Below are 14,208 nucleotides of genomic sequence, written 5' to 3' on the forward strand. Positions count from 1 at the left end.
TGTATGGTCACACACACAAACACACACACACACATACATACATATACATACATATACACATATATATATATATATACACATATACACACACACACACACACATATACATATATATATATATATATATATATATATATATATATATATATATATATATATATATATATATATATATATATATATATATATATATATATATATATATATATATATATATATATATATATACATATATACACACACACACACACACACACACACACACACACACACACATATATATATATATATATATATATATATATATATATATATATATATATATATATATATATATATATATATATAAAAATATAGAGTGTCTAGAAGAAACATGTAAATCCGTACATTTCTTACAATATGTCAGGTGACAAAATAAGCTGTTTATTTTGTTCAAATTTAGCCAATAAATTCCACATTCTGTCAATGCTACATATGGGCTTGGATACTAAACCAGTGTGCTTTGGAATTTGAACCCCGTTTTATATCTATAAGATTTAAATACAAAGTACTCTGCTGTCACAAAAATGCAACAATATGGTATATTATGGGATGTATTCAGTCATTTTATATCTCCAAAAATAGTGATATTTTCCACTACAGATAACAATTTAGGTTTTTAATTATATTCGGCAAGCATACCTTAAGTTGTTAAAAAAAAATTAATCTTAAAAGAATGTTGTTTTTTTTCTTGGTCTAATGGCCAGCAGGGCGCCAAATCAGCTTTGCCGTCGCATGAATAAATCACATTTTAAAATATCATGTCAATATCAAATGTCATAATTGTTTGAAATCACGGTAATAGTCTTGAATCTTTTCTCACCCTGGAGAGCTCAGACTCTGATACGGAGCGCTGAGGTGGAGATCGCCGCTGGAAACCAGGGCTCTGGTCCCGAAAGCCCGGGCTGTCATCATCCAGTCCATGATCAACAGACACTTCCTCCAGGTGTGAGGTCATATCCTCTGCACACACCTGATGGTCAATCCCATTCTGGGTCAGATTGCAGTGAACAGCTGTGGAAATCAACAAACCCAGAATTGGTTAGTGACCAATAATGGCCATGAGGTGGAGCCATTGTGTGCAGACGTGAAACTAGATGTACCTGACCTCTCTTTCCAAACCATGTAACAAAAAGACATGAGATTACTCACCAGTGAAAGTTTAACACATAATATTGTGAACAAGTTATTCGCAGTAATTCTAGTTTTACATCTCATATATGTAGAGCAGAAGTTTTTAACGTTTACAGTATATGGTGTGCGAGCATTTTACAATGTTAATTAAAATAACTATAAATAATAATAATAATATAGATATGTCTGCCTGTCTGGGCAACGGCAGATGAGAAAATGTTCATGTTCAGAAAATGCGTTCAGAAAATGTTGCTTCAATACATGCTTTTAATAAAATACATTTCGCATTGTCCTCTAGATGGCATGAGATGACAAAATTACAGATAGACACCACAGCATTTCTATAACGCCGTCTGATTGAGATCAGATAGGTCTTGTGCACTTTTTAGGACAAACCATAATGTTAATGAACACCGAATATCTTGTTACTTTTATATTTAAAAAAAAAATAATAAAAAAAAAAACTGCGTTTTTATATTTCTCAGGGCAAACAGAATCATTTGGCTAATGCTTAAAGACCATTTTATGATCATTTAAGGTATAATCATTTTAATAAAAGAAAGAAAATAATAATAATTCCTTCAAAACTGAGTCTTAAAAGCTTATGCTTACAAAGCACATTAAAGCTTTTCCTGCCTGTCGTTGTGACAAACTGCAGAGCGTTAAAGAGTAAAACACTTGAACAAATCCGTCTGTCATGTTATCTGAAGTGAATTGAGGCCAAGCAGATGAGAGCCAGACGAAGCTTGTTCTGGCAGAAATTACACAAAGCTGAAGACTGAATTAAAAGCCCAAAATAAAACCGAGTGCCGCCTCATAGCATAGAAACATAGGGTGGTTAATGACTAACCACGGATCTCCAAGACAACCATATGTGATTACGTTCGGAGTACATGTGACTAGAAAAATCATCACTGAAGCATAGTATACGCCAACTGTTTAATAGTTAATAATTCAATAATTTCCATCCCATCTGTTTGCAAAACAACTAACGAGCAACGTACAGCAGAGCATTTAACAGCCACAGGGGGAAATTATTTTAATTTTATTCAAGGCATAGCTCAACCAAAAGTGTTCATTCTGTTATTGTTTTTTGCCCCCTCGTGTCTTTAAAACATCTTTCTCAAAAGGAGATGTTCAGCAGAATGTCTGAGCTGCACATTTCCATACAATTAAAGTAGGTGACTAATTCTGTGATCCTATATCACAATTAATATAGTTCATAATTCATGACTACTTTATTTGTGCTTTTTGTCATTTTTTTTTTTTCGCTTGGCAGACGCCGGTCCCTATCCACTTTCGTTGTTTGGATGAGCGCACAAGAGCAGTTTGTAACATTCCGTCGAATCTCTTTTGGTAAAAAAGAAACCTTTGACGTGACGTGACGTTTTTTGGGGTGAACTACCTCTTTAATTCTACCGGGATGATAAGCTCAACAAGCTCTCAATGCTAACACCAGCCTGTGGCATTGCATAACCGGTCATCAAATGAATCTAAGCCATGATGACATCTGCTGAATACCATTAGTGAGAGAACGACTGATAACTTGAGCAGAACAAATTGCTCTGCTATTATTTACCGAGCCCCTGTTGCTGTGAATGCTGGGAATAGTCATCCCGTCTGATGTGTCTGTTCCAAAACAGACCGAGCCAGCGCATCTACAAGAAAGAAGCAGCCTTGAAACAAAAGCAACTTAGCATGCAAAGCACGAAGCGCTTCCTTCTCTCGGATTCCCTCCCTTTTTCTTTTCGCCATGCTTCGCTCTCCATCTTTCTTAGGTTTCACAAAATTGAAACCGTTCGGTCAGGCTGGTCTAATGGCCAGGCAATCCGCAGGATATATAAATTATACATTTAATTCATCTCAAAGACAGAGCACTGCCCTTGATTTGTGTGTTTGGAGGGGTGTGCATGTGCCGGAGGGTGATGTTGGGCCTTGAGGTGGGTAGGTTGCTTTTTCTGCCTTAGCCTCTAAATATAGATCAGAACGTTCTTCCTCTCTTCTGTACGACATGCGCACTGAGAGAAGAAGGAAGCGAGAGACAGAGGGAGAGATGCTTCACGCTTTAATCCAGGCTTGCATTCCTCCCCCTCATTTAAAGCACTAGTTCACTCAAAAATTAAAAAATACCCACTGAAAGATATATATAATTTTGATCCATTCAATGCATTATTGGCTATTGCTACGAATATACCCATGATACTTCTTAAGACTGGTTTTCTCATCCAGGGCCTCATGGATCAACATGTTAAACATGGATGTTTGAATAGACTTCACTGTTTGTTGTATTTTACGCATATACATTTTCATTTTATGGCGATTGGTAAAAGTACTTAAAATTGCATACTGCTTCCAAATCCACAACACCATCATGACATCTGATGGAAAATAAGTAATGGGTTTTGAAGAGCCGATACCAATCAGTGAAAAAAAAAAAATGCTTGATTGGTCCCAATCCTGATCCTTGAGATCAGCTCAGGACATCCCTATTTAAAATAAATTAACATAATTTAGTAATATACTATATATTACAATATTTATTTTTATTTTTATTTTATTTTATTTTTTACATTTTTTAAATGCATAACTAAACAGCCCAAGCTACCAACTTTGTCAATATTATTATTTATTTAAATCAGAAATGCCCTTTGTTGTAACCTTCCAATCAAAAATGGCACCTTATGAAACAATTGTCATATTTACGGTACATTTGCATTAATGCAACGCAGCATTTTCTTACACTGCTTTCCTCAGAAATCAAACATACGACCTTGATGTTTCTTGCAGTGCATAGTACTATTACAGAAACATGTATATATTTAAAAAAGCATTGTTTAATGAAGAAATAAAATAAAAAAAACTGTGTTCATCACAAAAATATACAGAAGATGAATATTAGTTTGCTATAACTGCATGTTTTTGACAATACATTGACTTACAAATAATTCAAAACAAAACAAAAGAGTGATTTGTGATAAAGCAACAAAAAAATAAATCAATAAATGAAAAGGAAGGCAGTGTTGGTTTACATAGCGAGCCGTTTCCTGTAATGCAAAAGACCGGAAAGGATGAATGAACAGAGGATCGATTCAGCTCAATAGTGTCTGAAAATCACGACTCACATTACCCTTAGCCTCAGCAGTATAGTGAGTATATCATCTGCAGCTCTCTAGCGTGCGTCATGAAGAGTTAGGCTGTGCTTGTGATGGCTATGCAATCTGAAGTAAGGCTAGATGGCAGGTCATTTAAAAGTGGAGTGGTTTGTTTGTGCACTCAGTGTGTGACCCAGAAAAAGAAGTGGAGTTAGTTGAGAATCAGCTGATTCAGAACACAAACGTACATCGCTAGTTGAATGGGGTGAAGAAACAAAGCTTAGAGTAATGTACTTTGAGGACAGTTCGCTATGAATGTTGTCAACCGCTCTAATACAGACATGCACGCACACACACACACACACACACACACACTGAAAATCACGAACCTATTACAGTATATAAATTATACACAAAGAAAAAAAAAACAAAACAACTATGACTCAAGGACTATGATTAAAAATCGAACTGTGAAATGTTATAATTTAATAATAAAATAATTATTCTCTCTTAATATATTTAAAAATGTAATTTGTTCATTCATTATTTCTTAAATTTTATCATTTCTTAATATCATGTTGAAAACAGTACTGTAGAAACTGTGATACACTTTTCACGTTAATTTAATAAATACTTTCTTACTAAAGTAAAAAAACTGGATTTATTTGAAATAGAAATATTTTGTAACATTATAAATGTCTTTACCATCAAATATAGCGCATCTTCACTTAAAACAAACAAATAAATACATAAATAAAAAGACACAAGGAAAGAAAACGACCCTAACTCACCCACTGTGAATAAGGCAGCTGAATAATACATATACAAAACAACAGAAATGTATTATGGCAAAGGATTTAGGCAGGACAACATGACTATTACTGTTCTGAATTATAATTGTTTTTCTTCTTCCAAGTAGGGCTGTGCACAAATATGCAAACATCTGAATATTCAATCTGTAATTATTGTTTGAAAAATAAAAACGACACTAATTTTACCACATGTTACTTTGATGGATATAAATACAGTAAAGCCACAATAAATTCTAAGCATGGAACTAAAAGTCGCTTGTACCTAAATGAGGTGGATCTGTCAAGTGTTTAACAAGCTGATTATATTTGATCACAGAATATCGTTGTCCGTCCTGGGAAGTTTAGAATTCCTTTAATTAAAAAGATTATGCTTAATGATTTTACAAAATAGAATTTAGTTTGATCGAACGAATCAGTGAAACCGAGTTATCATAATATTACCACCACAGTGAGAAATCACATGAAATCCAAACAGCAGTCGAATGAGGAAAGACAGCTATCCATAACTGGATTCACGACTGCAGGTAAACGCAACTCTACTCGAGCTTATCTGATGATCCTGAGACATAAGTTTCCTCGAGAGTGGTTTAGCACAAAAGGTATCTTTGTAGGCACACAATCTTTGTTAGACTTATACTGCCTTCAAATGCTATCAGATGTATTGCAAATATGAGTTTCCTAATCAGAAGTTGGAGATGAACGGTCTCTCAAGTCATATTTATTTCTGGGGTATTCTGAAATCATTTTGAGTTCGAATATTAGAATATTTGTTTTTATGAGCCCAATTATTTGAATACAATGTATTTTTTGAATGCCCATACCTACTTTCAAGTATATCTTAATGTAAACATTATGCTTATTACACATGATACACAGTAAATATCCAAAATATTACAAGTGATTATAAGTAGCGTGTAATGAACTTGAGAGTTGAAAGGCAGCTGAGAGATCATACTGAATTTTTGGCATTCTGTCTCAATGCTTTTAAAAAGGCCAAACTGTGCCGCAGGCCTTTAAATCCACATTTCAAATGCTTTACAGGCTGTACAAGCATCTAAAGATCCAGAAAGTGTCGAGACCGTTCTGATACGAACATTTCCAAATTTTAAACTGCTGTGAAGAAAGTAAAAGCATATGTACTATTACACCATAACCTTGAAGTTTTGCAACCTAGAAAACTCACTGTAGCATTTGTAATCCAAAATTCACCACAAAAATGCGCGCGACGTGAAGCCAGTGGACATCTAAAGCATGTCTAATGGGAGGAAAAAAGAAAACGCATCACTGCTATCAAGTTGTTTTAATGTGTCTGACTCGACTTTTATCTGCTAGACAGATCTAAATACGCAGGCCTGTGCAGCTGAAATCTGAGAAGAAAGTTCAATAATGCTAGCTCAGAAAACTCTGAAGAACAGCTTTCAAATCAGCAGGGCCACTTCTCAGTGGACTCCTTGTTACACGCTTGCTAAAGCTCTAATTGAGCTCTTTGAAGATGCACAGAGAAAGAGAGAAAGAGAGAGCTAATTGTCCCATATGTGAGCCAAGAAAAAAGCCTCCAATCTTGGCCCCCTTTCTCAATTTTGAGCCATCATCCAAGATAAAGGGATTGTCCCTGCTCTATAAAGTAGGTCACCTTAATTCTAGAATTGGATACGGATATTAGACCCTGCCCTAGAAGACAAAGCGTGAGGCTACTGAATTCATTACAACTCCAAATCCGATCTGGATCTCAGGGTACCGATGGTCAGTCGGGTTCAAGTCTGACCAGAAAAACAAGAGGAAGATTTCTAAAGTGATTCAATCTGACATCTTATCAAAAGTTAAGACTGGATGTTATGTCCCAAGCATTAATGTATGTAGGGTTTTGATTTTTCCACATATCATTCAACAGAACAGATGATGTACTGTACATTGTTCCAAATACATTACTAATTCTAGTGAAATTTAAAAAAATAAATAAAAAAAGGTAGTGACCCACTTTAAATAGAGAACTTTACTCTAAAAATATCTTCAGCACTGACCTACCAATAACTTGCTTAGCAGACAAAAACAGGCAAAACGCTCACTGCACATCTGAAACAGTCAAGGTCTTGAGAGAGATTATAAATAGCAAGAATTGCAAGTTAATATGGACGCAAAGTACTGAGACGGATATAAATGTTTAATCAGAAGCAAGATTTTGAAAGCATTTCAAAATCCTATTTTAGGGATTTGTGACTTGTTACAGAAACAAGGAGTTTCTTGCATGGCGTCGGTCCACTGGGACTGTGCACTTTTTATATTTGTTAAACCTCTCTCAAGATCCACAAAGGAGCACCTGTCATCTTATTTTGTTCTCGTTTTATCTGTTTCTTTTGCTACTCGGAATCTTTCTGCTGTGATTATTTATGACCTCCCCACTTCAACCGGTTGTGGCTACCCAAATTTGATATGTCGCCTCAGCAAATGTAACCAAGGCAAGGGACACCTGATATGCTATTTCCTGCTAATGGTCGCATTAGCATACAATATACATCGAGTTCAGCAACATACAGTACATTCAGCGCTATATTTCTCATCTGAAACATTTCTCTAAAAAGCTATTTCTTTACCTGAATTATGTTGAAGCAAGATCCGGTGCAAAACTTTGGCAAAATGTGAGAATTTTCTGATATTAAGCTTGTTAGCTTCTGTCATAAGATTATAAACCTAAGATCAGTGCAAAGCATCTGATGAATTTACAGCAATCTTGACGGCACACGACTTATTACTGACCACAACAGTTGGAATGGCATTGCTTAGCATGCAAATAAGAAGCTTATACTTGCAAAAAAACTAAATGCATATTCAAAAATAATACTGATTAAACAAACCCTATGATATAATGAAAACTGACATTGAACTCATTCAACAAAAAGTGGCCTACATCATCTGGAAACAGACGTTAACATAAAAATGCGACACTGATATATTTGTTAATCACTGCACAAAGTACTTCAATTACAGTAAATTAATCAGGTACTGTGTGAAAAATACTGAAAAGACTTTGAACATGCATACTTGTGCAAATTTTATATGCTTCATTACTGTGAACATGACAATAGTCCCCAGCTCTTCTAGCCTCAATTCAGATGAATATTAATCAGAGCTTAAATTAGACTGACTATCTTTATCCCTTCCCTTCGGCGTCAACTCTCCAAAGTAAAAATAGCTATGAGGAGTGAATAAATAGACGTGCAGAGCAATCCATATTGATCCCTCCAGTGGGTGAGACAGCATTTGCAGCTTACTCAGCCACAGCCCTGACACTTGGGATGAAAAAGTTTCAGTCTCTATATGTTAGGTCTCTTTTAACACCTATCGGATCGAAGAAGAAATGTACATAATCGCGTTTTTTACCCCACCTTAGCACTTCAACTTTTCATTTTACATTGCTTAAAACTGTACATTGCTCAGGTGTTGCACAGACACCTGTAACTTACTGAGAAATGCTTGCACTAAATGCATGTATAGCGTTCCTTGCATTGTGGTGTGATCTTGATCAAAGCCGATTATTCTGTGGAAATCCAATCCTCAATGACTGACCGATGAATATGCACATATTCAAATTCAGTGTGATCAAACTCGGTTGACTTGAATGCAATTTAAAGATATTTGAGAGCTGCAGCTGAAGAGGTTATTATCAGTAAATAATAACAAAATTTCGGTCTCCTGCAAACAACACGATTGAAAAAGTTTTAAAATCTTGGAAAAGAAAAGTGCAGCCACGTACCAATAGCATTAACTTAAACCTCTCAGACTGGTGCATGTAACAATATTAATCTGGTTTCACGCTTTCTAAGCCTACAAAATCTGAAACCTTCAGAACAAAGTTGCTACATCGTCTCTCTAAAGTATTTCCAGTATCGCCAGCTTCAATGTGAGTGGAGTACGCAGCCGGCGTCATTCTGCAAATCCTATTTCTCATTTGCCAAGCATGTTGAATTTTTGTGATACCGTTATATAAATATTAAACTTAAACTTTTCATACCTTGAGAAAAGTTTCTCCCGCTTGCAAGCATTCTTTAACTTTATCAAATGCATGAAAGCCTCCTTTGGGTTTTATCTTTTCCTAGCCTCCAGCCAAGTTACATGACTGCACTCTTTCTACATTCTGTAAACGTAGCTTCTTCTTACATTCTAAAGAACTAAAATTAACTTCTACAATATCAATGGCATGGTATTTGAGATGCCTGAGAAAATCGGTACCCGTTTGCCTTTCTCCCCCGTGACCTGCAGCATAATGATTCGGTTATGTTATTCAGTGTATTATCTAGACCGGGTCATTCTAATATGCTGACATAGTACTAAAGGAACATTTATTATGAAAACTGCTGCGCTGCTCAATATTTTTGTGTGTGTATATATATATATATTTCAGGTTTGTTGACAAGTAGAAATTTCAAAAGAAAATAAATTATTTAAATAATTTGTTGCAAAATGTCTTTTCTTTCGATTAATTGAATGCATTCATTTCTAAAGAAAAAAATCGTATTGAACCGAAACTCAAAGCAGTAGTGTGTATATAGGTCAGGATTTCAAAACAGGTCCCCATGCATGCTAAAAGAAAATTAGGTAACAGTTTAGTTCAAGGACCAACTATTTGCTCATTAGCAAGCACATTACTAGCATATTGGTTGTTTAATAGTAGTGCTAGTAGATTACTAGGTTGTTTCCTACAAGTTAAGAGATAGATAACTGTGAGAACTGAACCTTTAAATAAAGTGTGATCAAAAAAACTCAATGCGCCATTAGACTAACTTGTCTTAAATAAGGAATAGCACTGCCGATCTGTAGAACCGTAAATGTAACAAAGAACTTTTTTCATCTAAAAGAATCAGTACCAACTCAACTGCCCTATATAGCAGAAACCGGTTCTTGTAACACCTTGTCAATTCTTTTGATCAAAGGCGAGAGCTTGCTCTCTTCAGAAGCTGTGTTCTGGAACGTACTATCTTTCGACGGTTTCTTCAGCGTTGCATACATATTAGCAATGTGTTGCACCACATCAGTCTCCGAGTCTGCCTGGAGTGGGTGGGAGTCTCTCGCCGTTTTGATCTCGAGTCAGTTCAGGGGCTTGAGAACGCAAATGTCTTTGAATGTCTCCTGCGACTATGTATGCGCTCCGTCACAGACCATTCCAGCGAATATTTCTCAACGCAATTTCACACGCAGGAAGCATACCCGCATTCCTCTTTTTATACATGCCAAACATTTCAACATACATATTTTCGCAGATCAATGTCAGCGCCGCGCATATCTCGCATGCAGAAATCTAGCGTTCTGCCGTTTTATATTGTTCAAGCATCACTCTAAAAGCAGAGAAGTATCCGCTAAGGATGAAACATTCGGCAGAGCATGAACTAAGCAGCCCTCCGGCTGAGTAATAATGCTGTGTCTTGTTCATTCAGGCTTGGTTTCAGTTTATATGTCACATCCCTGTTGACCAATCACGAAGCAGAGTAAAAAGTGTTTTCAAGAGCCAAAGCATTTATACAAAAACACCCAGAGCAAGATAAGGTATGAGATCCCTTGAGATGATACGGCAAGACTCTTTGAACGGCCACACTACAGCACAAAGTGTTTAAAATATATAATCACTCAGAGTTTCGCAACAGATCCGTAGGGAGTGCCCATTTTTCTGTGGACTAAAACAGAAGGCCAGCAGTGCAAGCAAGAAGTTACACCGAACAATGTATACAGCCTATTATCTCTAAAGATGTGCACACAAGTGGCCAGTTACTTTACTCTCTTGACTGGATGCTGAGGTGAGACATCCTCAAAAAGCTGACTACAAAAGGTTTGGCTATGTAATTTTAGCTTTTGGCCCGATCCAGGACGCAAATTACAGCATGACCCGCCAGTTAAGGATGAACCACCAAAAGGAAAGCAAAAAAAACTTGTTAAAATGCATTTATTTTACCTCGTCTTCATTGAACTTACGAATACACAACACAGTACTTGAGACTAACTCTATAATCGGTTGCCTAAAATGCTTTAAAAAAAAAAAAAAATATGAATGGGAAACAACATAAACAGTAAAACTCGAACAACTAAACAATTATTGCATTACTAACATTTCCAAATCCCCATTTGTTTTCCAAATCCCCATTTGTTTTCCAAATTAAGATGTTCCCATATTTCTATAAATATGGGAAACTTTTTGTTACATGGTTTTGTCTTTACAATTGCTGCGTTAGCCATAATAGTCAGTGCAGGGAAAGGTTCCATTGGGACAACTGTACTGTACTGTACTGTACATGCAGGGTTATTGGGGCACGCTGCCACAAACGTACACATGTAGTGTATATCAGAACTGTATTTTTTCCTATGCGAGAATGTGAAATATTTTTGAGGCCAGGACTTTAAATCAATTTTATAAATCCTTAGCTAGTCCCGGTTTCCTCAAATCAACTTTAATAAGCATTCACTTGTCAGAAACATCACTAGATCATACATGCGACTAAACTTAAGCGATGTTAATTCTTGACATCGTTAATGGCGTTACAAAAACCGCTTCGCTCGATCTGTCGATTCGATATAGCTACGATCGATAAGTCGTCGTTCAACGCAAGTTTCGAGAAACGACAGATCGTTAACTACAGAGACACAGACGTCCTCGGAGACAAACCTACCTCGCATTGGGTTTTGAATCCAGAGGATTCCCCCGATAAGGTGAGGAGACTGCCCTAACATCATGGTACCAGAGCAGGTGGTCGAAACACGAACGAAACACCTGTCTGACGGAAGCGTCCAGCTCGCGCGCCTCGCGAAAACTGATTAATAATCTCGCGCTCGCGACAGTCCGCTGCTCCTCAACGAAGAGCGCATCGCATCTCAACGACCTACGCGAAAGAGTCGCACAAAATACGGCTTCCAATCATTAAAACGGTTCTATCGGAGAGGGAACACGCTGTGTTACGTTCCGCTCCTCTCAATGGTGCTCCGCGACGAGATGTGAATCAGTGGGTGGACGTGCAGATGCTGAATGATGCAGATCGTGAATCTTTACAGTACATGCATAGACTGATTTCCAGCCCACGGGCCCCGCGAGCCCATCTCCATGTCATAGGTTTCCAGCGCAGGAGCAGGACAAAGATCTGCGGCTGATCGGCAGCCAATCATAATCCCAAACCCGGCCGAGGGCGAGCTTCGTTTGTTTGTTTGTTTGCTCTTGGAGCTGTTCGTTTGAGTAAACAAACAGTTCCGCAGCTATAAATCTCGAGGCGTTTGTGAAAGTCTTACCTTGAACAGCCATGCTGCTACTCCATGTGTTCTCGCATTATGGGAAGGAAGGTAAAGCTGTTGGTTGTCTGAGCAGCCTGCCCCACTCTACCAAAGCGTCTTGCTTATTAACACTTGCAAGCAACCTCTGTCAAAGCCGAGTATGCTGAAAAAGCGTGAAATGTGTACTCTAAGAACCATGGGTATTGTAGTTCCGTCTTAAGTTACTGGCTCCGCAACCACGTCGTTAAACCTGTTTCAACTAATTATATTAGTCAGCATAGACATGTTTGTTAGTTATGTTTAAATATTAAATGGTTATTTATTTACAATATCACATGAATAAACATTTAGGCTGTATTTTATTTATCTATGATGGTGAATTTGTTTGTTATTTGATTGATTGATTAACTTTTACATTCATCTAAGCAACTTACAAACATGGGAGAATAATATGCTGCTAGAAATGTCACATTACATATTTGAAAGTAAACTTTGCAAAACCTAATTTTATAAAAAAAAATATATGACTATATATATTTATAATACAGTATTCATGCAACATAATATTTATCTTATAAACACATTCCAAGCTGCAAGAAATTAAAGTTTTTGCTCACAAATATGGCTTATTTCTGTGGAATATGTACTTGGGAAACTGTGAACCTGTTGCATGCCTCAAACTGAATATTATTTTTCAAATGTTCTGACTACTGTGACCGAGATTTCTTAACAGCTATCAGTTCTAACATTTTTGAAAGACAGACATATAAATCTTAACCTCCAAAATCTCACACTGTAGGTCAAAGGTCCCTTCAAAACGCGTTTTTTATCATGTGGTTTCTAACACAAAGGTTTCCTTTTACTTTTTCAGCCCTAGCTGTCCAAAAAAGGACAGCACTGAGTCAGAACAACCGGAGAGCCACATAAATTCTTTATTGAGCTCTTAATCAGGACCACTTCCCATAAAAGAGTTTGACATCCCAGGATGAGACAGAAGCTAGTATAAAGTAGAGATTGCAGAGACTGAAGAGGCATCATTATAAACACAGATCATTGTCTGCAGAACTCAGGCTTTCACCGTTTCTTTTGCATGAGTGAATACAATAATGATGAGCATGAGGCCTTTTGAAAACTATTATCATGTAAACCTACATCCCTGTCGCTGTGAACTGATCACATCACAACCTAATTCAGGTTATGGGAAATGTGTTGGAATATATGTCATCTATAATTACACACGGTTCACTTTGGGTTTTCTGTGTGGCAGTCTGAAATTATTTTGAACAGGTTTGGTTGAAAAAAAAAAAAAAAAACCCTGCACATATTATTGCTTCAATCTTGTTGAACCCACTCTAATGAAATGTCTGTCTTGGGGGTACTTTTGTGGCAGGGAGATGGAGGACAATATCTGTACACAGATATAGTGGAGACATCCTACATTAAGAACAAGATCATTATCCAAGTCTCAGGAAAGTAAAACACAGTAATTTCATCTTCCAGCTGTAATTTGTGACAATTAGAGGTCGCCTTTTGGCAGCTCAACAACCCTCAAGGCTCTTTTTCAACCAACTACCCACAGACAGCCAGTGAATGGAGAGTCTGCTTCATGATCAATGTCATTACAGTTAGAGTCCCTTGGTAGACATTATGGATCCTGAGACAAACAATGACCATTTGGGGTTCAACCAAGTGGCTTTTCCTGAAATTATACTTTTTATTTTTTAAATAAATAATAATAAATAAAAAAAAAAAAAAAAAAAAAAATATATATATATATATATATATATATATATATATATATATATATATATATATATATTTTTTTTCTCATCAGTGGACAGTTACCTTTGCAAATATGGAAAATACTGAATATTATGTAACTGATC

At 36.5% G+C, this 14,208-nt stretch overlaps 1 protein-coding gene across 3 annotated transcripts in view; it reads right to left on the reverse strand.

The window, feature by feature from the left end:
• The window catches only part of samd12 (sterile alpha motif domain containing 12), a 62,553-nt gene extending 50,058 nt beyond the window's left edge, over positions 1-12,495 (reverse strand). The window contains exons 1-2 of one of the 3 annotated variants that reach the window (XM_043218202.1): positions 11,731-12,122; positions 863-1,053 (exon numbers count right to left, since the gene is read on the reverse strand). In XM_043218202.1, the coding sequence (XP_043074137.1) occupies positions 863-1,053; positions 11,731-11,794 (255 nt within the window). In that variant the 5' untranslated portion in view covers positions 11,795-12,122. Of the gene's footprint in view, positions 1-862; positions 1,054-11,730; positions 12,206-12,340 lie in introns of those variants that run through there. The other 2 variants (XM_043218203.1, XM_043218201.1) reach the window with 2 other exon arrangements.
• Between the last annotated feature and the right edge of the window lie 1,713 nt (positions 12,496-14,208).

The sequence above is a fragment of the Puntigrus tetrazona genome, chromosome 19 (genome assembly GCF_018831695.1).
Source record: "Puntigrus tetrazona isolate hp1 chromosome 19, ASM1883169v1, whole genome shotgun sequence".
Lineage (NCBI taxonomy): Eukaryota > Metazoa > Chordata > Actinopteri > Cypriniformes > Cyprinidae > Puntigrus > Puntigrus tetrazona.